The 25,839-nt window shown below is 40.4% G+C and overlaps 1 protein-coding gene across 2 annotated transcripts; it reads left to right on the forward strand.

The window, feature by feature from the left end:
- Positions 1-21,123, forward strand: pus7l (pseudouridine synthase 7 like). 2 transcript variants are annotated; one of them, XM_084049650.1, is made up of 12 exons: positions 1-49; positions 1,413-1,587; positions 2,748-3,167; positions 4,307-4,607; positions 5,140-5,299; positions 7,954-8,176; positions 9,090-9,188; positions 9,761-9,842; positions 10,928-11,093; positions 12,319-12,454; positions 15,082-15,135; positions 20,662-21,123. In XM_084049650.1, the coding sequence occupies exons 2-12, from the start codon at positions 1,435-1,437 to the stop codon at positions 21,103-21,105; spliced, it is 2,238 nt and encodes a 745-aa protein (XP_083905776.1). In that variant the 5' UTR covers positions 1-49; positions 1,413-1,434; the 3' UTR covers positions 21,106-21,123. The 2 variants fall into 2 exon arrangements, with proteins under 2 accessions (XP_083905776.1, XP_083905777.1); XM_084049651.1 differs by lacking the exon at positions 1-49 and adding an exon at positions 106-119.
- Positions 21,124-25,839: the final 4,716 nt, after the last annotated feature.

Genomic DNA, 25,839 nt, shown 5'->3' on the forward strand with positions numbered 1-25,839 from the left:
CCGAAGCCCACTTGTTGACAACAACATGCAGCATCACACGTGTTTTCAGGTACTAGTTTATAGCTCTATTATAGTTACTAGTTATATTTTGCCTCTATGAGCATCACACGTGTTTTCAGGTACCCCATAAGGACTCTAAATAATAAGACGAGAGAGAGAGAGAGAGAGAGAGAGAGAGAGAGAGAGAGAGAGAGAGAGAGAGAGAGAGAGCTATTTCAGCCTTTTTTTAAATGTCATTTCTAAATGCCATTTCTAAATTCTATGTATGTTTCAGAGAGAGAGAGAGAGAGAGAGAGAGAGAGAGAGAGAGAGAGAGAGAGAGAGAGAGAGAGAGAGAGAGAGAGAAAGAGAGAGAGCGAGAGAGAGAGCGAGAGAGAGCGAGAAAATATGGCCAATGTGTCTTTACTTTGGTAAAAGTAATACTGCAATGTAGATATACTCTCTTACACGTAGGGTATAAGTCCTGTATTCAAGATGTGCTCGATTAAAAGTACAAAAGTATCGGCATCAAAATATACTTAAAGTACCAAAGGTAAAAGTACTTAGGCCTATTGTGCAGAACGTCCCATTTCACAAGTTTTCAAATGTATAAAAGTAAATAGCCGATCTACATGCTCACAATGCGCCGCGATGCGAAGCATAGTGAGCTTGTAGATCTACTATTATCAAATAGCAGAAATGTATATAGGGCTGAAGTGGTTGGTGTGTTCTGTAATAATAATCAAAATCTAGTAACTACATTTTTCATGTAATTGTAGTGGAGTAAAATCACAAGATTTTCCTCTGAGATGTGGTGGAGTAGAAAGTAAAAGTATTGAACATTGTAAATACTGAAGAAAATAAAAATACCTCAACATTGTACTTAAGTACAGTACATGTACTTAGTTACTTTACAACACTGCTACTAAGGGAGTCTTCCTGGGATCCTGGATTCCTGTGTTTACTAAAGGCTCAATCTGGGAACACATCTGTATCACTAGATTTCTTTGGCTATTTAAAAATAGCAGATCTACAAGCTCATAGCGCGGCACCCTATGAACTTGTAGATCTTCTATTTTTGAAAAATCGTGAAAATGTGTTCAAATCTTTGAATATACTACAAATGTCTTTTTGCAAAAAACTTATGTTCCAACTTTCCCATGTCAAGGACCGCCAAAATGATATGTATTTGGCCGCGGACTCCCATCTCAAAATATGTTGTTCCGGGGACCCCCCAGAAGCAAAGATTTGAGTTACAAATGTTCGCTTTAAAACATACATGTACTATATTCAAAGATTTGCACACATTTTCAAAAATAGCAGATATGAGCTTGTAAGATCTGATATTTTTGAAAAAAACAAATAAATCTTAAAATGACACAGATGTATTCCCGGTCTCAAAGGGTTAACGTAAGCACGTGCATGTCTTGCAGACCACTGGATGTGACGTCAGAGATGGAACCAAGTGACGTCGTCGCCGTCCCCGAGTGTTTCATATCGAGCCACCGAGGTTTCTGTGGGAGCATCAAGAACTTCACCAGGGACTTTGTGGTGACGGAGATAGACATCCACGGACATCAGATCAACAAGCCAACAACGTCCGCACCGGTAGGCCTGTCGCAATTATTACCTCATCGTCTAAACGGAATTATTTGAGGTAATCGCAATTGTTTTTGCATAATTGTCATAATCGTCATTTCCATGTTGAAAAATGTATACTAATTTAGAAAAAAATCAATGAGCATAAATAGCAGATCTACAAGCTTGTAGATCAGCTATTTCAGTTTTAAATTTTTTTACATGTATAAAATCAGTAAATATGTCATTCATGTATGTTTCAGCTATCTGTCATATCTGCCCTGCATGTGCAAATGTTTATTACCAAGCCTAAAAGGCTTCATATGTTCCAATGTTCAATGCCAAACACACAATTAAATAGTTAATCGCAATTATTTGAGTGACAATTAAAGGCAGGGTAAGTGATATATATATATATATTTTTTTTAAAAGGTTAAAGTACTATATTCTGATAGTAATCATTGCTACAGAGCGTTTGTTCGGTCACAGGGGTCTCTCCAGCTCTTTAGCACAACAGAATATAGTACATTTTCAGGTAGGTGACACAATTTAAGCCAATCAGGAGAGAGCACTGAAAATGCATTTTCTGTTTAATAAAGAGCTGGAGAGACACAGAGACTCCTTTTACTGAACAAACACTCTATAGCAATGAGTACTATCAGAATATAGAGCTATTTTACACTTATTTTAACCAAAGTGAATCACTTTACCCTACCTTTAATTTCAGGGGCGTCACGGGCTCTCAGAAGGTGGGGGGGATGGACTTTAGGTGGACTATACCCCTTACTTTACACTTTGGCTATTCAAAAATAGCAGATATACAAGCTCATAGCGTGGCACCGAGTGCCGCGCTATGAGCTTGTAGATCTGCTATTTTTGAAAAAGCGTGAAAAACATTTGTAACTGTCAAATGTAAACAAATTCTGTATTTTCAAAATTGTGCGTTTTTTGGGCGGATTTTGTTCGTTTTTTTTTCGTGTTTTGGTTACTTTATTTCGGGGGTCAGGGTTAGGTTATTTAATTCTTATTTTTGCCTGTTTTTTACCGATTTATTATCAAACAAATATATATACATGTTTTTTATTTTTTTAAAGTGGGGGGTATGAAATCAGGGATCTGTGAGAGTGAGGGTGTAGCGTCGTACGCACAGTGAATGGCCGTGACGCCCCTGTTTAATTGCTAATCCCCAGCTTCCCCCTCATGAGTTCAGTCGCTCTACGAAACGCAGCGACAACACCAGCAAGGAACCTAAGCAGCAGCACGGCCCGTCCCGAGGTCCACAGGAGGAGGACACGTCCCGAGGTCCACAGGAGGAGGACACGGCCATCGGCGTAGACTGTGACACAAACGGGGACACAAACGTCACTCCGGTGACGACCGAAAACCTCGACCTGAGTGTGATTCTAGGCGACTCGGCCAGCGATGCGCTCGAGCAGTTCGCCGTGACGGTCAGAGACGCGGCGGCGTCGGGCCTCCTCCCAAAGGAGACCGGGGAGGAGCTGCTGTCCCTGGGGTCCTTCCCAGAGAAGCACCAGCGAGCCAATGTCCACCGCGCCGTGCGCCATCGCTTCCCCTTCCTCATGACCGTCACCTGTCAGCCAGAGATCAAGGTGAGACCTCCTAGTAGGCCTGTCACAATTATTACTTCTCTCATGTCTTGCCTCTCTCTCTCTCTCAATAGCGAACGGCTGTTTTCGCTATTTAGTCAATTATGACCTGCAACCCATCTGTCATTTTAGATGTCTTTGGCAGATAGCAGATCTACAAGCTCATAGCCGCACTATCTACAAGCTCATAGCGCGGCACCAGCTTGTAGATCTGCTATTTTTTTTTAAATCGTGAACATTTGTGCAAATCTTTGAATATATATTTCTTAAAGCGAACATTTGTAAAATATTTTGTTCCAGGAACCCCCAGAAGCAAAGATTTGAGTTACAAATGTTCGCTTTAAATACATACAGTATATTTTCAAAGTTTTTGAAGAGCCATAGAAATAGAAATTAAAAAAATGACACAAGTGCTGCGTTCCCGGTCTTAATGGGTTAAATTTCTATTTTATATGTTTAAAATGATTAAATGCATGGCCTGTTTTGGCCATAGTAGCCTACCTTAGTTATTTTGATTATTGCCTCTGGTCATTGTCAGACTCATTTCTATATTTCAGTCATTTGTTATAAACCACAAGGTTGTTATATCTGTTCTGTGCACTTTTTGTTTACAAAGCCTAAAAGGCAAAAAGAAAATGTTTTTTTTATGTTCCAGTGTTCCATGACAAAGACCTAATTAACCCATTAAGACCTGAAGCCGATTCTCCAAAATGTCTTCTAAATCCCAACAGTATTCTGAAAAAACCTTTTCAATGTCAAGGACCCCCAAAATTATATGAATTTGCCCGCGGACCCCCATCTCAAAATATGTTGTTCCAGGGACCCCCCCAGAAGCAAAGATTTGAGTTACAAATGTTCACTTTAAAAATATATATATTCAAAGATTTGCACACATTTTCTCGTTTTTTTTTCAAAAATAGCAGATATACAAGCTCATAGCGCGGCACTCGGTGCCGCGCTATGAGCTTGTATATCTGCTATTTTTGAATAGCCCAAAGTGTAAAATAATGCTTTTTAGCTGAAATGAAAAAGTCACACAGAAGATGCAGAAGATCCAGGTCTTAATGGGTAAAATCCTTAACCGCAATTATTTATAATCCTCCATTGAAATGTCATGATTATCGTGGCGACCCCTACAAAAGGTGAAGGAGTGCCCGGACTTCAGGGAGCTCGCCGGGCTCGTCACGGAGGCGGAGGCGGACGACTTCTTCAGGTTCATGGACGCCAAGGCGCCGGGCTCGTCGCACACCTTCCTGCCCGACGCCGACAAGGACCACCGGACGGCGGTCCACCACTTCCTCAGCCGGAGGTTCGGGAAGCTGGTGGAGACCAAGAGCTTCGGCGACGAGCAGGGCCGCACGGCCATCACCGTGCGTCTGAGAGAGCGAGGCCGACCCAGGAAGAGGACGGCGGAGGACCGCGGCGAGGAAGGCGTTTATACGGGTATATGGGCGTCATTTAATTGTCAACCACATGAACATTTTCATGTCAAGGACCCCCAAAATCATATGTAATTGGCCGTGGACCCCCATCTCAAAATATTATGTTCCAGGGACCCCCAGAAGCAAAGATTTGAGTTACAAATGTTCGCTTAAAAAATATATATATTCAAAGATTTGTGCACATTTTCAAGTTTTTTCAAAAATAGCAGATTGCCAGACCGAGTGCCGCACTATGAGCTTGTAGATCTGCTATTTTTGAATAGCCAAAGTACAAACTATGGATAAAGGGGTTAAAATGATTGTAACGCTATATTAACTAATTTTGCTGGGGACTCCCCTTGTTGTTTTCAGCGAACAGGTTTGGTGTAGAGGGGGGAAAAAGGAGGAGACCAAGTGTAGACCCCTGCGGGACTCCGGTTAATGAAGTATTTAGGGTTTCATCAAGGTCAAGGTCAACCCAGTGACAGAGGTTGTTGATGTTATTTACCTGACTGTGTGTGTGTGTGTGTGTGTGTGTGTGTGTGTGTCAGCAGCCTTCACCTTGTGTAAGGAGAACCTGGAGACTCTGGAGTCTATCAGCTACATGGCAGCAGCGCTGGGCGTCCTGCCCTCAGATTTCACCTACGCCGGCATCAAGGACAAGAGAGCCATCACCTACCAGTCCATGGTGGTCAAGAAGGTTTCTCCACAACGGTACGTGTGCTGCTTAACTGTCTCTCTTTCATGGAGTGTGTAAGGCAACGTGTGTAGGACTACAGTAAAATGGCAGCTTTCACATGAGTGCTGCTACTATGCCTTTATTTCATACCGTTGACATTATAGTTGATCTTGTTCATACACGGGCAACCGGCGGCCCAGGGGCCACATGCGGCCCCCACCTTCACTTAACCCATTAAGACCTGGAACTGTGTCATTTTTAGACTTGAGCTAAAAAAGCATTATTTTACACTTTGGGCTATTCAAAAATAGCAGATATACAAGCTCATAGCGCGGCACCGAGTGCCGCGCTACGAGCTTGTATATCTGCTATTTTTGAAAATTCGTGAAAATGTGTGCAAATCTTTGAATATACATATTTTTAAAGCGACCATTTTTAACTCAAATCGCTGCCTTTGGGGGTCCCTGGAACAAAATATTTTGATGGGGGTCCAGTGATGTTGCTAGGTTTTCAATGTAATGGGTCCTGGGATGCAAGGGTGGTCTTTTAGATGGGTCCCAGGGACATTTTATGGGTCCCCAATTACACGTCCTCCCCCCTATCGTTTTCTTTGATCTCCAATCTCCATATCTTCTATGCGTGTGTGACTGTGTACATTATATCCTGATGCAGTGGATCTCAACCTTTTCAGGCAGCGACCCCCCAAAATAATCATATTTTAACTGGGGACCCCCCACCCTGAGGAATTAGGAGTTGAGGCACTTAATTTAGTTTGATTCAGTTCCACAGATACATATTGTGAAAATAGCAGATCTAGATCAGTGCGACCCGTTCCTGCTTTTCAAGACCGATACCGATATATATACATATATTAAAAAATCATAAATATATTTTTTCAAATGTATATGATTCTGTAGTATTAGCACACCTTATGGTAAGAAATACTAGTAGTGGGCAACAGGTGGATTTAACATACCTTTGACCAATAGAATACATTTAATCATAGAACCTTTTAATCATTATTATCATTTTATTTTGTATTATTTATGAATGTAGAATTTATTTTTACTATTTATTGTGTAGACTGAAAACACTGGCTTACAGTGGAAGTATTGGCAAATAAAGAAATAGGAATTCAAGAAATAATGAAGACAAATACTGACAATGCCTATGAACATTGGCTTGCAGTTATTGCACATAGTCAACATGCAATAATACTATTAGGCTTGTCATTGAGAAAGGAAAATAAAGTTGTCTTTTTGAGGAGAAGTGGAACCTTATAAGTCACTTTAAGTTTAGCATGAGGGAGAGGGTCTACCCTCTTCAGGGAATTAATTGTTATGATATCTCTAAGCTACAGAAAACATCCAGTTGCCTATTAAACATACACAAGACACAGACGATAGACAACCGGTTACTTACAGCTGCCATTAATTAGTGCTTTTCTTTGCCTTTGTGGTCAAATCAGGGTCAAATGCATAGGATCAACGAGCCATCGTTAACCTGCTAATGTTACACAGCTGATTGGCAACATGCATTAATCCACCACATACATCACTCTGATCTCCAAGCAAGTGGGAGAACACTCTAAAATCGGGGATTTTACTTTGGCTGGTCAATTTAAGATGACAACAGCAACAGAGATTAGTAGTAGACCTGTATGTATGATGATCAGTTATTATTCCAGACAGTGGTCTATCCAAGACGTTTTAACACGTTTAAGAGCAGGTCCTCATGCCGTCTCTCTCTCTCTCTCTGTGTGTGAGTAGCATAGACTAACAGCGAGGGGCTGTGCTGCTGCTTCTGCCACACAACGCCGTTTAACCGAGTTATACTTCTCCAGTACAACGGTGTCTAACCGGAGAGTTATACTTCTCCACCAACGGTGCCTAACCGAGAGAGTCCATGTAGATCACAGCTGACAAATATTATATATTATCGGAGCTAATCGGAGCTGCGTCCCATGGACGCACTAGAGTTGTCATGAATGCGTCCTTTCGCAATATGGTGCGTCAGCGACGCAGGACGCAGGCCTACGAGCATCTCTGGGGGTCCGCGGCCAAATACATATAATTTTGGGGGTCCTTGACATGAAAAAGATTGAGCACCACTGATATAGAAACATACGTTTTTCAGAAAACTGTTGAGATTTAGGAGACATGTAGAATCGGCTTCAGGTCTCAATGGGTTAATGCGTCCCGCAGGTTAATATCAGAATACTGATGTATTATTGATTTCAGTTACAATTCCAAACATGCAAACATGACCCGCTTGAATTACTTTTGTCTATATTAGTTTACCTTTTATTGTCCATTGTATTTGTATTTAAGTTCAAAACGTTAACATAAGTATAACTAAATGCATTTGAAATTTTATAAAACTTTTACTTCTCAGGATTCCAATTGAAAAATAGCAAAACAAAATCAGGATTTAAATTCAAAAATAGCCAAAAATAGCAGATCTACAAGCTCAAAACGCGTCGCGCTGCGACGCGTTTTGAGCTTGTAGATCGGCTGTTTTTGCTACTTTTGTGTGACATAGAATGGCGAAAAAAGTAAAAGTACAGCGATAAGAGGTTTCTTGTACAGTATGTGGCTCTCTGTAGTGAGTGTGGAAATATAGTGGCCCTCTCCATCATCAAAGTTGCATCACCCCTGATCTAGTTTTCACCTTTGATGCGATGCGGCAGGCTGAAGGAGAAGACGGCAGACTTTGAGAGGAGGGGGATGGTCGTGTCCGACGTCCGTCCGGTCAGCGAGCCCCTGAGGCTGGGCCGGCTGCAGGGGAACCACTTTGACCTGGTGGTTCGAGACCTGAGACCGCACCGCAACGTAGACACGATGCGCCACCCCGCCCCCGAGACGCACGGCCACCTGGTGGAGCTGATACAACAGGCCGTGGAGAATGTCAAGGTACAGGTTTTGAACAGTGGTGGAAAAACTACTACCATTTTTTAAACTTAAGTATAACTATCAATACTGCAATGTAGAAATACTCTGTTGCAAGTAAAAGTCTGGAATTCAAAATGTACTTGAGTAAAAGGACAAACGTATTGGCATCTAAATGTACTTGGAGTACCAAAAGTAAAAGTACTCATTATGCAGAATGTCCCATTTCAAATTTTCAAATGTATGAAAATCTTTTGAAATTAGCATATCTACAAGCTACAAGCTCACAATGCGATGCATTGTGAGCTTTTTTTTCAAGTGAAAAGCTTATAAAGCTTATAACATTTTTCTTATAAGCTTCTAAAGCTTCTAAGCTTTTCTAAAAGCTTATAGCTTTTTTTTCAAGTGAAAAGCTTATAAAGCTTATAACATTTCAAATGCATTTAGTTATACTTATGTTAACTTTTTAAACTTTTCAAACTTTTTTTTTTCGCGTCCCCCCCCCCCCGTTCTGAATTCCCATAGACATGTTTAATATCTAATATTATCGATATGTAGCATCAACTGACGGTGAGAAAACGGGGGATGAACGAGTGATGAAGCGCCTTACATAGATTGTGCATTACATTCACCCATTCACATACACACACACCGATGGCGGAGGAAACCATGCAAGGCACCAACCTGCTCATCGGGTGCAATTAGGGGTTCAGCGGCTTGCTCAAGGACACTTCGACACCAACTCTGGGGGAGCCCCCCAGCCCGGGATCGAACTGGGAACCTTGCAGTTTCCAGTTCACTCTACCTGGCCACTCTACCCCTGAGCCACTGCCGCCCCAATATTGGCACTGATAGGAACAATATCAGTTTTCTTATGCATTGTTTAAGCTAGGTTTTTGGCACCTGCTTCATAAGGCATTGCATGTTCTCTTCCCAGGCTAAAGGCTTCGTAAACTACTACGGACCTCAGAGGTTTGGGACGGGCCTCAGCGTTCAATCGGACAGAGTAGGACTGGCCCTGCTCAAAGAAGACATGGTAGGTTTTTTGCAACTAAATGAATGAATTGATGGGATGGAATGCTGCTGTTTATTTACACGATACAACATAAGAGATTTTAAAGACATAAGATGCCTAGCAAAAATAAAGATCAGTTTGACTTATTCTCACACTATCATTAACCCATTAAGACATGGAACGCATCTGTGTCACTTTTTTGTTTTGAGCTAAAAAGCATTATTTTACACTTTGGCTATTCAAAAATAGCAAGATCTACAAGCTCGTAGCGCGGCACCGAGTGCCGCGCTACGAGCTTGTAGATCTGCTATTTTTGAAAAATCGTGAAAATGTGTGCAAATCTTTGAATATATATTATTTCTAAGCGAACATTTTTAATTCAAATCTTTGCTTCTGGGGGTCCCTGGAACAAAATATTTTGAGATGGGGGTCGGCAGCCAAATACATATCATTTTGGGGGTCCTTGATATGAAAAAGATTGAGAACCACTGATACAGAAACATACGTTTTAATGAACTGGTATTATCCAGCATCGTAATGAGACGCTGATGTAGAACCACTGATGTAGATGGATGTGTGTTGGTGTGTGTCAGGTGAGTGCAGTGCGTTTGGTCTTCACTCCAGAGGAAGGGGACGACCCTCAGAGCCAGGCTAAAAGACACTTCCTGCTGACAGGTAAGACTTTTAAAAAATATATATTTTTCTGCCGGAAAAGGGGAGAGAGTCGGGGAGTGACATCAACGATGCTTAATTTAGGAAGATGGCCCAACCGTCACTTCGCCACTAGAGGGGAAATGGTACACAAATGGTCTCCTAAGTGGAGTCTGACAGCAGATCTTGTGGATGTCCTATGTTTACTGTGCTAGATCTCACGAGAGTGTGTTCCTGGGACAGAGAAAGGTCGTCAACAAAGGTTTTTCGTCACAGTTTTAGTCGTCTAAATCAACACTGGCGAGAAGTAAAAGCCAGTTGGGCAGTTTTTCTTTTTTTTTTTTGTCTTTGGTTACATGCAGTAAATACGCTGCCGGGCTTGGGAATCTAACCCGGGACACGCTGTCAGGCATCAAAGCCTATGTGGTACGCGCCTTAAGCACTTGGCTACCAGCAGCCCGAAAGCTTGTTCTGTTGACTAGTGGGAACCCTACCGCCTAATACTCCCACATAATTAAACGTCTATAGGGCTGGTTCTCAATTTTGGGTCCGGGGACCACCGGCGGTCCAAATGGACCCTTACAGGGTCTGTAACTCTCCTTTGCATGCTTCAATATAGCAGTGTTTCTAGTTCTGATGCGTTCCTCCCAAGGGCCCAGCATCCGGCTTTGAAATTGAGTCTATATAGTAAGTGACAGTTCATATGAATGGCCTGTATTTTCTCTGTTTTACCCCTTCTGCTGTCAGAGGAAGTGGGTGGGTTTTTGACGAACTTTAGACTTTTGATATAGTAGGGTATGCTGTAGGAGGAGCACGATGATTTGATTGACAAGCTACACAACCAATAGCATTCATTCCCCGCCCCCGCTCTTGATTGACAAGCTACCCAACCAATAGCATTAATGTCCGGTTGCACAGGATATGACGCAATAATATGACGCAATATAGAAAGATGGCGGATTTGAAACAGCTGAAAAATAGGCTTCATTTACGGTCTGTAGAAACCAATGGCGTCGCTCTGTTCATTCTTTTTTACGGTCTATGGCTTCAATGCAGTGTTTGTAGTTTCTGATGCGTTCCTCCTCTGTGCTCGTGACTCTATAACTCAGACAATGCGAAGGAGAGCCTGGCCATGATGCCCGTGTACAAGGCCAGGGAGAGGCTGATGCTGCAGGCCCTGCACCGCTACGGTACCGGCCCGCTAGGCTGCGTCCGCGCCTGGCTCAGCCTGCCCCACGGCATCAGAGTCTTCTACCTCCACGCCTACTGCAGCAGGTGAGCCCCCCCCCCCCCCCGATGAACACAAAGTCCAAGAGCAAGAGTGTCAGTGGCGTCACGGCCATTCACTGTGCGTACGACGCGACACCCTCACTCTCACAGATCCGTGATTTCATACCCCCCACTTTTAAAGAAAAAAAAAGAAGAAAAAAAAGAATTATTTTTATTTTTTTTGATAATAAATTGGTAAAATCGGACAAAAATAAGAATTAAGTAACCTAACCCTAACCCTAAAAACCGAAATAAAGTAACCAAAACACCGGAAGAAAACTAACAAAATCCGCCCAAAAATATATATATATTTAAAATACAAAATTCGTTTACATTTGACAGTTACAAATGTTCGCTTGAAAAAAATGATATGCAAAGATTTGCAAAAAATAGCAGATCTATTTTTTTTTCCAAAAATAGCAGATCTACAAGCTCATAGCGCGGCACTCGGTGCCGCGCTATGAGCTTGTATATCTGCTATTTTTTAATAGCCAAAGTACAAAATAAGGGTAATAGTCCACCGAAAGTCCCCCAAGAGCGTTTCATGTCGGGTGGACACGACACGTTGCATCGTGACACGTTGTGAGCTTGTAGATCCGCTATTTTAGGTACTTGTGTCTGACACTGTTGTATGTGTGACAAAGTAGGGCCTTGATTTACACGCACAGAAACAAGTTGAAATATGGAGATACGAGGTTTCTGCCCGACAGCAACGATATCACGTATTGATCCTCCATTCACTCTTGTGTCTTGATTTGGATTTGTCTTGCACTTTTTCTTGATTAGGCATCTAGGGATGTAACGATTCACTCTACACACGATACGATTCGAAGCACCATGCTAGGTTCACGATTTTTTAAACACAAAATTATTTTCCAGAAAAATTACTGATTTTCTTTTTTTTCCCAAATCCAGTATTTTTATTATTATTATATATATTTTTTCTCTTATCCTCTTTTCGATACAGTAGCAAATGACTGTAAACGTTTTTTTTTATCAATTATTTTACAAAGATAGCCTACTGTATTTTCTTATTTTTTTTACGCAGCCTCTGCTTTTTGCATCGCGATTTAAAAAAAAAAATTAAATCGATTAAATTAAAATGTAACTGTCACCAGTTTGAATCGATTTTAAATCGACTCAAACTATTCATGATATTCTTTCAGTTTGTCATTTTCCATCCATTGTATATATTGTATAAATGAGCTGTGCTGTTTGTTTGGTGGGTCAGGGTGTGGAACGAGGCCGTGGCACAGCGGCTGTCTGCGTTGGGTCACACAGCCAGGGAGGGGGACCTGGTGTGGACACAACAACAACAGGAGCAGGTCACACCACAGGACATCATGGCAGAATCCAGCCAGCCTCAGGTAATAGGCCGGCTCCAAGATATATGGGGTTTGATTTTAACCCATTGAGACCTGAAGCCGATTCTACATGTCTCCTAAATCTCAACAGTTTTCTGAAAAAACGTATGTTTCTATATCAGTGGTGCTCAATCTTTATCATGTCAAGGACCCCCAAAATTATATGTATTTGGCCGCGGACCCCCATCAAAATATGTTCTTCCAGGGACCCCCCAGAAGCAAAGATTTGAGTTAAAAATGTTCGCTTTAAAACATATACATTCAAAGATTTGCACACATTTTCACGATTTTTCAAAAATAGCAGATCTACAAGCTCGTAGCGCGGCACTCGGTGCCGCGCTATGAGCTTGTATATCTGCTATTTTTGAATAGCCCAAAGTTTAAAATAATGCTTTTTAGCTCAAATCTAAAAATGACACAGTTCCAGGTCTTAATGGGTTAAACGGTGCCTTTTCAAGTCCAGCTGTAGGGTCTGTGTTTTAACCAGGGACCAGTGGTTCTCAGCCAGTGGTCCGGGGACCACAGAGTGGTCCTTGAGGGGGTTCCAGGTGGTCCCCAGCTAAATGGTGGAGAGTTGGTAACCAAATGGACCCTTAGTTATAGATCTTTAACTCTTGAGAGTGTAAAATGAAACCAAATGGACCCTTACGGGTCCATTTGGTTTCATTTTACACTCTCAAGAGTTAAATTATTGTTAAACATCTGCGTTACTTAATTTACAAGAAGTCTACACAATTAGAGAATGTAGAAGAATTGACATTATTTTGATCAACGTTTGCCTGTTATTATTATCATCTGGTACCAACTAGGGGTGTCGGAAAAAAACGTTTTTACAATCATATAAAAAACCTTTACAATCATATAAGTTACATAAATGTATCCTATGTTTTGAATCAAGAATCGTTTTGAATCGAGAATCGTTTTGAATCGAATCGTTTGAATCGGAAAAAAATCGCTTTTGAATCAAAAAAAAAAATCGATTTTGAACCGAGAATCGTTTATTTTGAAAAAATCGATAAAAATCGGAATCGTGACCTCAAGAATCGGAATCGAATCGAATCGTGAGATGGCAAACGATTCACAGCCCTAGTACCAACATCAATACAGCATGGAATTGTGGACAAAATCTTGACCAACGATATAACAGAATATAAGTCTTGGGTCTGAGAGTCTAAATCTCATCAAACGGTGGTTCCGTGGCTCAAATGCCGAATAAATAATGGAACTTGATATGAAAAGGGTTGAAAAACCACTGATTTAGACCTATTTTGGAATGGAGCTTTTTTTACTGGTACCCAGAAATAGACTAAACGTACATAAACAGAGACTGTATGTCTCTTTGCAAAAAAAAAAAAACACAGTTAACCCATTGATACCTGGAACGCATCTGTGTCACTTTAGATGTCATTGGCTATTCAAAAATAGCAGATATACAAGCTCATAGCGCGGCACCGAGTGCCGTGCTATGAGCTTGTAGATCTGCTATTTTTGAAAAATCGTGAAAAAATATTTTTTATATTTTTTTCAAAAAACTGTTAGGATTTAGATTTTTTTTAAGAATCGCCTCAGGTCTTAATGGGTTAAACCGTTCTATGCAGGAAATATGCAATGTTGATGATTGAAAGCGTTGATTATTATATTTGCATGTAGCAGTGTTGATTTTGTCGACTAAAACTATGATGAAATATGTTCGTCGACTACCTTTTTACACTGACGAAAACTAAATAAAAACTAAGCTACGACGACTAAAATTTTGACTAAATATACTGACGATTTCGTCAACAAATACAAACTAGACTAGTGGAGAAGAGATCCAGTAGAACTAAAAGACAAGTACTGTAATTTCATGTTACTCGGGTGTTGCGCTCTGAAAATAGCAGATCTACAAGCGTTGTGAGCTTGTAGATCGGCTATTTTCAGCATGCATCCAAGTGTAAAATCAGCCATTACGACGCCATCAAGGCACCGCCGAAATACGTTTTAGTCGACTAAAATCAACTGTAGATTTAGTCGACTAAAACTAGACAAAAACTAAAGCATTTCAGATGACTAAAATTTGACTAAAACTAAATGGAATTTTATTCAAATCAGTGGTGGAAAGTAACTAAGTACATTTACTCAAGTACTGTACTTAAGTACAATTTTGAGGTATTTGTACTTTACTTGAGTATTTCCAATTTCCAATACTTTTACCTCTATTCCACTACATCTCAGAGGGAAATATTGTACTTTTACTCCACTACAATTATTTAAAAACTTTAGTTACTAGTTACTTGTCAGATATAAATTATGATATAATGAAACATACATTAACCACTTTAGCCCTATTTTGTACCTAGGCTATTTGAAAATAGCCGATCTACAAGCTCACAACGCGTCGCTTCGCGACGCGTTGTGAGCTTGTAGATCGGCTATTTTCAAATATTTAGTACTTTTACTTTTGGTACTTTAAGTACATTTTGATGCCAATACTTTTGTACTTTTACTCAAGTACATTTTTTATTCTGGACTTTTACTTGTAACAGAGTAGTTTTATATTGCAGTATTGGTACTTTTACTTAAGTAAAGTACTTTTTCCACCACTGCGTTGGTGTCAAAATCAACACATGCTGTCTTTTTGTCTCCTCCAGATCCATGTGGTGACCGAGCAGGAGGAGAGAGAGCGAGTCTACCATCTAGGACAGGTGAGGAGTCAGGCTGCAAAGCAGACGTCGCAATTTCACTGCCGACACCACGTTCCCACAATAAGACAAAGATACAATGGTGGACAGTAACAAAGTACATTTACTTGAGTACTGCTTGAGTATTTGAGATATTATGATTATGCCAGGGAACAAATATGAACTAGTTCTCTTCTAATGTTCTTCCCAGTGGTGGAAAGTAACTAAGTACGTGTGTACTCGAGTACTCTACTTAAAGGAGCATTTCACCCCTGGAAGAAACTGCAATCACTCAATGGTAATAGTATTTGTAGTAGATAACAGTAGCACAATTTAAAATTTGCACCCTATGGCCATAAAAATAATGAAATCTGTGTGTTTGACTAGGTTTTGACTGGACTGCTTATTACTACAATGACCATAATGCTTTTGGTTTACTGCCCCTCCTTGTGGCAGGGGAGATTCTGTGTGGGTGTGATCTCCAACAACAGCATGGCAGTGTTGCCATGTCTGCTTATTATAAGCGGCTTCTTTCTAAAATGTAGTTGATATTTGGGCTTGTTTCCAAATGTTTTGATTGTTGTTTAAACCAGTGGTTCTCAAACATGTTCATGTATTTTTCCACAGTCCCCCATCTGAAATTATAATTTGTGCCAGGGAGCCCCTAACAGATATTTGTCAAAAATATTCCACATTTTGCACTTTTTCCCCCTCAAGATTTTTTTGTAAATAGCAGATCTACAAGCTCACAATGGGTAGCGAAGCGTTGTGAGCTTGTAGATCGGCAATTTTCAAATATATAATATCCCATGTACATGTCTAGGTAAAGTTGGCCTAGTTATCCTCTTTTGGGTTTGTTTTCTTAGACCTGGTTGCTTATTTCTCTCACAATATCTGGCAACACTGACTGAAGAACGTCAACCTAGCACATGTTCATCTAGTTACATATATGTCCAAGGATTCGTTAGTGATGTCATATCACTGTCAAATCCTTGCTATCTTCATGCAGTTCTACTTCCGTGTCGCATAGTAGTGACATCACTGTCGAATCCTTGATATTTTTATCCTAGCCTTTCGCGACGGTTTGTTTACCAGCTGCCTCTCCACGCTGTCTTTTTTTTTTCACGCTTGCGCTTATGAAACACTACACAGGATTATTATTTCATGTCAACATTCAAGTACAACTATCAGAAGATAACTCAGGTAAAGTAAAGTCTCACTCTGCAACGGGGGGCGCAGCTAATGGGAGTGACTGTGTGGGGACACCCCATTGGGGCGGTCTTTGGAGCTGGTCTGTGTGAGACGCCTCGAGACAACATGTAGTGCGGAAAAGGAATGACATAACATATCGTGACGTAAATAACGTCACGAGAAGGTAGAAGATTACTAGATATCTCAAAACACAGATCATACACAAAAATAATAATAATTGAGTCCTAAACTTCATTACCATTGGGTCATTTTCTTCCAGGGGTGAAATGTCCCTTTAAGTACAATTTTGAGGTATTTGTACTTTACTTGAGTATTTCCAATTACCAGTACTTTTACTTCTACTCCACTACATCTCAGAGACAAATAATGTATTTTTACTCCACTACAATTATATGAAAACTGTAGCTACTAGTTACTTTGTAGATTTTGATTATTATTACAAAACAAAAAAAACATACATTAAAGTTGTTCTGTGCAAATTTCCAAAAAACGACTTTTAGCAGCCTCTGCTGGTCATTACCGTCACTGCAGGCCGTTTCTTTATTACTGCGTCACCCAGAATTCCATTCGTTTTCACCGGAACACGGAAGCGTTTCAAAAAGCGTTCTTTTAATTGTTTTATACGATCTGTGGATCGTTTCTCTTAGCCAGTGGAGCTTTAGTTACCGTGAGCTGTGTTTTCTTTTTCTGTTTTTTTTTTGTTCTTCAAATCATACAATCTCTTAAAATCAGCGTGAGTTTCCTTTTGTTATTAGCGCGGTAGTTCCTGGCCAAACAGGAACCTGGTGCATTTCCGCTTCCATTTTCCGGCCAGGTGACGTAATTTTCGAGGGAAAGTCATGCTCGTCAGCGTTCAATAGAAAATATATAAATAAAAGGCTTTCGGGGGTGAAATTCATGGAGTGGGTGTTGTGAAACATTTGCCACTCACAAAAGATATATAATTTAACTTTAGTTTTACTGAAAACGTTACCTAGTATTACTTTAACCATACCATGTTACATGTATTTAAACTTTGCCTATTTGAAAATAGCCGAACTACAAGCTCACACATGCGACGCGTTGAGCTTGTAGATCTGCTATTTTCAAAAGCCTTTCACCCATTTTTGTCAGTGACATGTTGCATAACTAGTACTTTTACTTTTGGAACTTTAAGTACATTTTGATGCCAGTACTTTTGTGCTTTTAACTCGAGCAAATTTTGAATTCCGGAATTTTACTTCTAACAGTATTTCTACATTGCAGTATTGATACTTTTACTGAAGTAAACAATTTGATTACTTTTCCCACCGCTGGTTCTTCCTAGTGCGTTTCCTGCTAAAGTGGTCCTTTAAGCATCAATATCAGACTTGTTGGCACCACTTGCTTAATCTCTCAAGAACAGATTCTGCCCTGCGGTGGAATCTGTCGGAGAGGTTCGTCATAACGTGTGCGCATTGGCTACAAGTGGGCGTGCCTTCAGATCAGGAAGCAGGTTGCGCTTTACCCAATCAAATGTAGTGGGCGGGATTCACGTGTCCATCCACCCTTCCCCCCTCGAAACTAGCCGAAACTAATTTAGCAATAGCGTCCTCGGAGCGGACAAAACCACGGAAAGATATTCACATTTTAAATTACTCTTTCATCATAGAAACAAGTGGGCTTATAACCAAAACCATCCATGTTCTCTGGGAGAAGTGGTGTTAGTGTTCCGTGTAGAAATATTGTTAGTGGGAATTAAAACGTAGTCGCACCAACCGGAAGTGATGCGCTGAAGGCAGACACAAACCCCGGTTTCCCTGCGCACTGGTCTTCCATTTGCCTCCTGCCAGACCCCACAGACAAAATCAGAAAATGCAGAGGTCGCTGTTTTTCATTTTCTGTGGGGTCTGGCTACGCGAGACTACCACTTGCTTGACACATCTTGCACAGAACCTGCTTTACACAATGGTTTCAGAGAGGCTAGACTACCTCCCTGTGTTGATTTCGTTGACTACAACTATGACGAAAAATGTTCGTCGACTACCTTTTTTTCACTGACAAAAACTCAGTGGTGGAAAGTAACTAAGTACATATACTTAAGTACTATACTTAAGTAAAATGTTGAGGTATTTGTACTTTACTTGAGTATTTCCAATTTCCAATACTTTTACTTCTACTCCACTACATCTCAGAGGCAAATATTGTTCTTTTACTCGACTACAATTATTTGAAAACAGATACAGATATTATAAAACATACATTAACCACTTCAGCCTATTTTATACCGAGGCTATTTGAAAACAGCCGAACTACAAGCTCACAACGCGTCGCGATGCAACGCGTTGTGAGCTTGTAGATCGGCTATTTTCAAACATTTTTGTACTTTTACTTTTGGTACTTTAAATATATTTTGATGCCAATACTTTTGTACTTTTACTCAAGCACATTTTTAATTCTGGACTTTTACTTGTAACAGAGCATTTCCATATTGCAGTATTGGTACTTTTACTTAAGTAACACATTTGACTACTTTTTCCACCCCTGCGAAAACTAAATAAAAACTAAGCTATGATGACTAAAACTAAGACTAAATGTATTGACAATTTCATCAACAAGTAAAAACTAGACTAAAATGTTAGGGAGTAGGGACTAGTGGAGAAGAGATCCAGTAGAACTAAAAGACAAGTCATTTTATGTTTGGTTACACTCGGGTGTTGCGCTCTGAAAATAGCCGATCTACAAGCTCACAACGCGTCGCGTTGTGAGCTTGTAGATCGGCTATTTTCAGCATGCAACCAAGTGTAAAATCGGCCATTACGACGCCATCAAGGCACCGCCAAAATACAGTTTTGTCATGATATTTAGTCGACTAAAAGTAGACAAAAACTAAAACATTTCAGGTGACTAAAATATGACTAGAACTAAATGGAGTTTTATTCAAAAGACTAATGACTAAAACTGAAGTTTGAAAAACTGAGTTTTGGTACCAAATCTTTGTTTAGCTTTGTACAGTATTACGTCACACAAGACCCGGTGGGTTTGTTGCATTTATATGGAGAGAGGGGATTGCATGACATAATGATAACATCCTTAATGCCAACAACTCACAGCAAGACTCCTTTGTGGTGTGTATGTCGGGCAAGTTGGAATTGTAATGGCAATAAAAAAGATAAAAAAATTGACTTGGCAGGTTGTTAAAGAATGTCTCACTCTTTAACCATTTAAAGGGATACAGTTCACCCCCAAAATGGCGGGTGGTTCCGGTAGGAGACACAAAGAGTCTCCTTTGTGTCTCCTACCGGAACTGCTGCCTACCGGAACCACTGGTCATCAAATTGTTGGCTTAGGAATGCGAGAAAAGCTGAAAAATATCCATGAATTCAAGTCTCCATGGGGTGACTAATAGATAGAAAAAAAAATATTTTTTTGGGGGTGAACTATCCCTTTAAGCCCCATTTCATAAATAGCAGAAATAATAACAGATCTACATGGTCACAATATGTTGTCTCATGTTCTTTTTGTGAGCTTGTAGATCTGCTATTTATTGAAAGATCGTGAACATTTGTGCAAATCTTTGAATATAAGTTTTGAATGCGAACATTTTTAACCCAAATCTTTGCTTCTGGGGGGTCCCTGGAACAACATATTTTGCGATGGGGGTCCGCGGCCAAATACATATCATTTTGGGGGTCCTTGACATGAAAAAGTTTGAGAACCACTGATTATAGCAAACATACGTTTTTTTTTCTTCAAAAAACTGTTAGGATTTAGAAGACATTTGTAGAATCCCCCATGATTTTTCAAAAGAATAGCAGATTTACAAGCACTATGAGCTTGTAGATCTGCTATTTTTTGAATAGCCAAAGTACAATGGTTAAAGTGGTTAAAATCTAAAACGACACAGATGCGTTCCCGGGTCTTTAACCCATTGAGACCTGGAACTGTCTCATTTTTAGATTTGAGCTAAAAAGCATTATTTTGCACTTTAGCTATTAAAAAATAGCAGATGTACAAGCTCATAGCGCGGCACCGAGTGCCGCGCTATGAGCTTGTAGATCTGCTATTTTTGAAAAATCGTGAAAATGTGTGCAAATCTTTGAATATATATATTTTTAAAGCGAACATTTTTAACTCAAATCTTTGCTTTGGGGGGGTCCCTGGAACAAAATATTTTGATGGGGGTCCGCGGCCAAATACATATACCTTTGGGGGTCCTTGACATGAAAAAGATTGAGCACCACTGATATAGAAACATACGTTTTTTTCAGAATACTGTTGAGATTTAGGAGACGTGTAGAATCGGCTTCAGGTCTCAATGGGTTAATGGGTTAAAGCCGCGCCTATATAAGGTTTTTATGCAGTCTATATCATGCTCAGGTCCTTCTGCCCATGCCGGGTAACACGGTCAGGTACCCAGAGAACAGCATGGGGCCGTGGTACCAGGAGAGACTGGCCCGAGACGGCCTGCAGCGCTGCCCGTTCCGAGTGGGCGCCCTCAAACTCAACGTGCCCGGCTGCTACCGCCACCTGCTGGCCTTCCCTCGCCACCTCGCCTACCGGCTGCACCGCGGGGAAGAAGGGAGCAGCGGAGGAGGAGGAGGTGGAGAGAGCGAGGGAGAGGAGGAGGAGGGCAGCGGAAGAAGAGGCCGCGATGGAGGGGAGAGCGAGAGCGGGGCGTCCGAGGTGAAGGGGGACGAGGCCTCCTCCCTCGCTCTCACCTTGAACTTTGACCTGGACAAATCGTGCTATGCCACCGTCTGCCTGCGAGAAATCATGCAGTTTCCGCTTTCCCGCCACAAGGTGGAGCCACAGCACAGTTAATCTGCCAGAGAGAAGCTGTTTAGCCCAACATTTAAATAAAGAAATGTTTTGGAAGTCACTGGCGGTAATGATGGGCATTGTAATTAATGAGTAGTGGTGGGAAAGAAATACTCAAATGTTTTACTTAAGTAAAAGTATCAATACTGCAATGTTTACTTGAGAAAATTACAGAATTTACTTGAGTAAAAGTACGAAAGTGTTGGTATCAAAATGTACTTAAAGTACTAAAAGTAAAAGTACTAAAATGTTTGAAAATAGCAGATCTACAAGCTCACAACGGCGACGAGTTGTGAGCTTGTAGATCTGCTATTTTCAAATAGTCTATGTATAAAATAGGGCTGAAGTGGTTAATGTATGTTTTATAATGTTGTAATTACTTCAAATTTGCAAAGTAACTAGTGACTAAAGCTTTCAAATAATTCTAGTGGAGTAAAAGTAAAAGTATAGACAATTGGAAATACTCCAGTAAAGTAAAAGTACCTCAAAATTGTACTTAAGTACAGCACTTGAGTAAATGTACTTAGTTACTTTACACCACTGGTAATGAGCTACTCCTGGGCTTAACTTTTGAGAATAATGAGTGTCTTATCGTAAAGATAGAACAGGACCAGTACCACAGGTTAAAAGGCTAATAATAACATGCTACTAACATGTGACATAATATTAATTCACATGATAATGTCTTAATAAGGAGCTGAAAATAACTTTTTGGAGGGTTGAGTCAAGCTCAAATGAAGCATAAAATCCCTAATGCATAATCATGATGTATCCATTGGCTCTGGAAAGCTGTGTTCAAATTTGAATCAAGTTCAGACTGTGGGTTTCCCTCCCTCCCTTTCCCCTGTAACTAATTTGTGGAATTTTAATTAGAATCGGTATTGAACCACCTGCAATTTCCATCCCCTATAGCTTTAAGCGACGAGAAAAGTAGCTGCTTTTAGTTTAGTGTGCCTCAGCTGGAGTTAGGAGTTAGGTTCTGACTTGTCGGCTAGCCTTGAGCCCATGTGCACGTGTTTTATGAACTACTATGCCTATGAGGGGAGAAACGTCTGCCAGACGAGCATTATATTGGTCATATCGCATTATCTATTACGTGTGAAAATAGTCGATCTACAAGCTCACAACGCGGCGCTTCTGCAACGCGTTGTAGAGCTTGCGAATCGGCATTTTTTCCGCCGAGCAACGCCGACCTACGACGGAGCATAAATTAGGCGATATGCTTGACGAGAGCGTGTATGGATGTCACCCAGGGCAAAGGGAAATAAATGAGAATGTTTCACTGCGAATGTTTGGGAAAACCCAGCAGTTACTCTGTACATGATTGAGCCATCTGGTACTTATAAAAGACCTAGTGAGAAACTTCAGTCCTTGGCTGACAAAATGCAAACACTCTTCACGGAATGGAATCTCTATACTTAACCCGTTTGACTGGGAACGCATCCGTGTCACTTTAGATTTCTTTGGGCTCTTCGAAAATAGCAGATCCACAAGCTCATGGCGCGGCACCGAGTGCCGCGCCATGAGCTTGTAGATCTGCTATTTTTGAAAAATCGTGATTTTTGCAAATCTTTGAATATATATATTTTTTTTTTCAAAGTGAACATTTTTGACTCAGATCTTTGCTTCTGGTGGGTCCCTGGAACAACATATTTTGAGATGGGGGGGGGGGGGGGTCTGCCGCCAAATACATATCATTTTGGGCCTCCTTGACATGATCACGTTTGAGAACCACGTAGCAACCCGAGTTTTTTCAAAAAAAATAAAACAATTAGGATTTAGAAGACATTTGTAGAATCCCCCCAGAAGCAAAGATTCAAGTTAAAATGTTCGCTTTAAAAATGTATATATACTCAAAGATTTGCCCAAAGTTTCGCGATTTTTCAAAAAATAGCAGATCTACAAGCTCGCTATGAGCTTGTAGCTCCAAAAAAAAAGGATAGGTAGCTCTTTGGAATATTGTCATATTTCATGCAAATCACTCTAAACTTCTGACCATACTGCAACGCTACTAGCTGGTGATGTTTCATAGCAAACGTAATAATCTCTCTGTTTGGAATACCTTTCAAACATTGGGAATACATGAGGGCTCTAATAGGAGTCACATGTTGAGTGAATCACACATTCCCTCCTCAAGGTTGGATAAAGGCTGAGTCTTAACTAAGTGGGTCCTTGACCCTTCGGGGTCAGAAATCTAGAGTCTACGGTTTCTCCCTGAATCCTCTTATACTTTGGCATCAGTGGTGTAAAGTAACTAAGTACACGTAGTACTCAAGTACAATTTTGAGGTATTCTTTTTTTACTTTGCTGGAGTATTTCCAATTTTTTCGGTACTTTTACTTCTACTCTACTCCACTACATATCGGAGACAATTATTGTACTTTTACTGCACTATAATTATTTGAAAACTTTAGTTACTTTGTAGATTTTGATTATTATTGCAATAATGAGTGCGACGCATTGTGAGTTTGCTATTTTCAAAAGATTTGTATGCATTTTATACATTTAAAAACCTTGTGAATGGGACATTCTGCATAATGATTACTTTCTACTTTTGGTACTTTTAAGTACATTTTGATACCATTACTTTTGTACTTTTACTCAAGTACATTTAGAAGTCAGGACTTTTACTTGTAACAGCAATTTCTACATTGCAATATGGATACTTTTACTTGAGTAAAACATTTGAGTACTTTTTCCACCACTGTTGACTACTAGGGCGTTCCATAAGATGTCATTCAATACGTTTATCACTCAAAAAAAGAAAAAAGAGAGAGAATGAAAAACAGTGTGAGTTGGCAGTCTGCTAATCTTCTATGTATTGTTCATTTAGACAGAGTAGGAAAGCTGAGAGAAAGAGCCTTCGAACCTCGGCCAGCAGGGCTGCATTATAGCTCCTGAGGTGGGAATGTGAACCACTTTAAACCCTCTAGTCCAGGGGTCTTCAACGTTTTCAGGCCAAGGACCCCTTGGCTGAGAGCGAGATAAAGCAGGGACCCCATTATATGTTGTATAAAATAATATTTTTTTCATAGATTTCATAGGCAGCTTCATAGACTTGTTTCACAGCACGATCATGTTGGATTCATATTAATGTGTACTTCCAGACATTTAACCATGCTCTAAACAATACTTAGTGTACCTGACCTTTCACTCTGTACTTGGCCTGCTCTTTTTCCCCCCTATACTAAACCACTTTGCAGAAAATAGCAGCGCTCCCACTGCCTGCTACAAGCTGCACGTTTAACATCAGATACATGCAGTTCTGTATTGTCGTTGACTGGTAATTGCATCTTAATCACATGAACCGTAGCGTCCCATTTCTGGGCATGTCATAATGGGTGAACATTTGGTGAAAATAGGCGGAACATTCGGCAAAAATAGCCGACCTACAAGCTCAGCGCGCTTGTGTTGTGAGCAGCAAGTGTAACCACTCTCAACATGACATTTATTTTGGGCATTTCGTTATTTTCCAATTAAAAAATAGATCTGTAAGCTCACAACTAGGATTTTATTTCCAATTTTCAGTACTTTCACTTCTACTCCACTACATCTGAGATACAACTATTGTACTTTTACTCCACTACAACAAATTTGTCGCGATGCAACCCATTGTGAGCTTGTAGATCTGCTATTTTCAAAAGATTTTTTATAAATTTGTATACATTTGCAGACATTCTGCATAATGAGTACTTTCTACTTTTGGTACTACGAGTACATTTTGATACCAATACCTTTGTACTTTTACTCAAGTCAATTTTGAATTCCCAGACTTTTACTTGTATCAGAATAACTTCTGCATTGCAATGCAGTATTGATACTTTTTACTTAAGTAAAACAAATGAGTACTTTTTCCCCACCACTGCCCTCAAGCTAGAGGGGCCTCACAGTTAAATGTACTGTGTAGAAGTTAGTTTCCTATCATTATCATCATTATCATATAGTCCCCCCAGTGCAATTATCTGGCTCTTCTCTGCGTTTCCCCTGACCCTTGAAGTTAATAGTTGTGTCAAGCAGACAGTGACTCCTGAGTGTTCTTGTCTGCGTGTGTCCTTTGTGACAATTAGACGTGAAAACCCTCTTTGTGAGCTTCTCTCTGGAGATCATCCCCAAGTCCACTTCCAGCTCGTTGCTCAGCCCACTTCCCCTTCCCATTAAAGTTAATGCCTTTGTAACCCATGGATGTCAAAAAACCTGTCCAAACACTTAATAACACACACTTAAAAAACTCAGACGTCACATGCTATGGTGGCCCTGGAGGGTCATATACTATAGTGCGTTGGTTCTCAAACCTTTTCATGTCAAGGAGGACCCCCCAAAATGATATGTGTTTGGCCGTGGACCCCCGTCTCAAAATATTTTGTTCCAGGGACCCCCCGGAAGTAAAGATTTGAGTTACAAATGTTCGCTTAAAATGATATATACTGTATATATTCAAAGGTTTGCACAAATGTAAATTTTTTTTCTCAAAAAATAGCAGATCTACAAGCTCATAGCGCGGCACTCTGTGCCGCGCTATGAGCTTGTGTATCTGCTATTTCTGAATAGCCAAAGTATTAAAATCAGTTTAACCTCCATTAACCTATTTCATACTCTGTGTATTCGACAATAGCAGATCTACAAGTTCGCAATTCGTCATAATAATGCGACACGTTGTGAGCCTGTAGATCGGCTATTTTCAAACCATTTTTGAAAGGTTTTAACACAAATCTTCTCTTATGCGAGTCTCCCTACTAG

The sequence above is a fragment of the Gymnoscopelus microlampas genome (genome assembly GCF_963454915.1).
Source record: "Gymnoscopelus microlampas genome assembly, chromosome: 23".
NCBI lineage: Eukaryota > Metazoa > Chordata > Actinopteri > Myctophiformes > Myctophidae > Gymnoscopelus > Gymnoscopelus microlampas.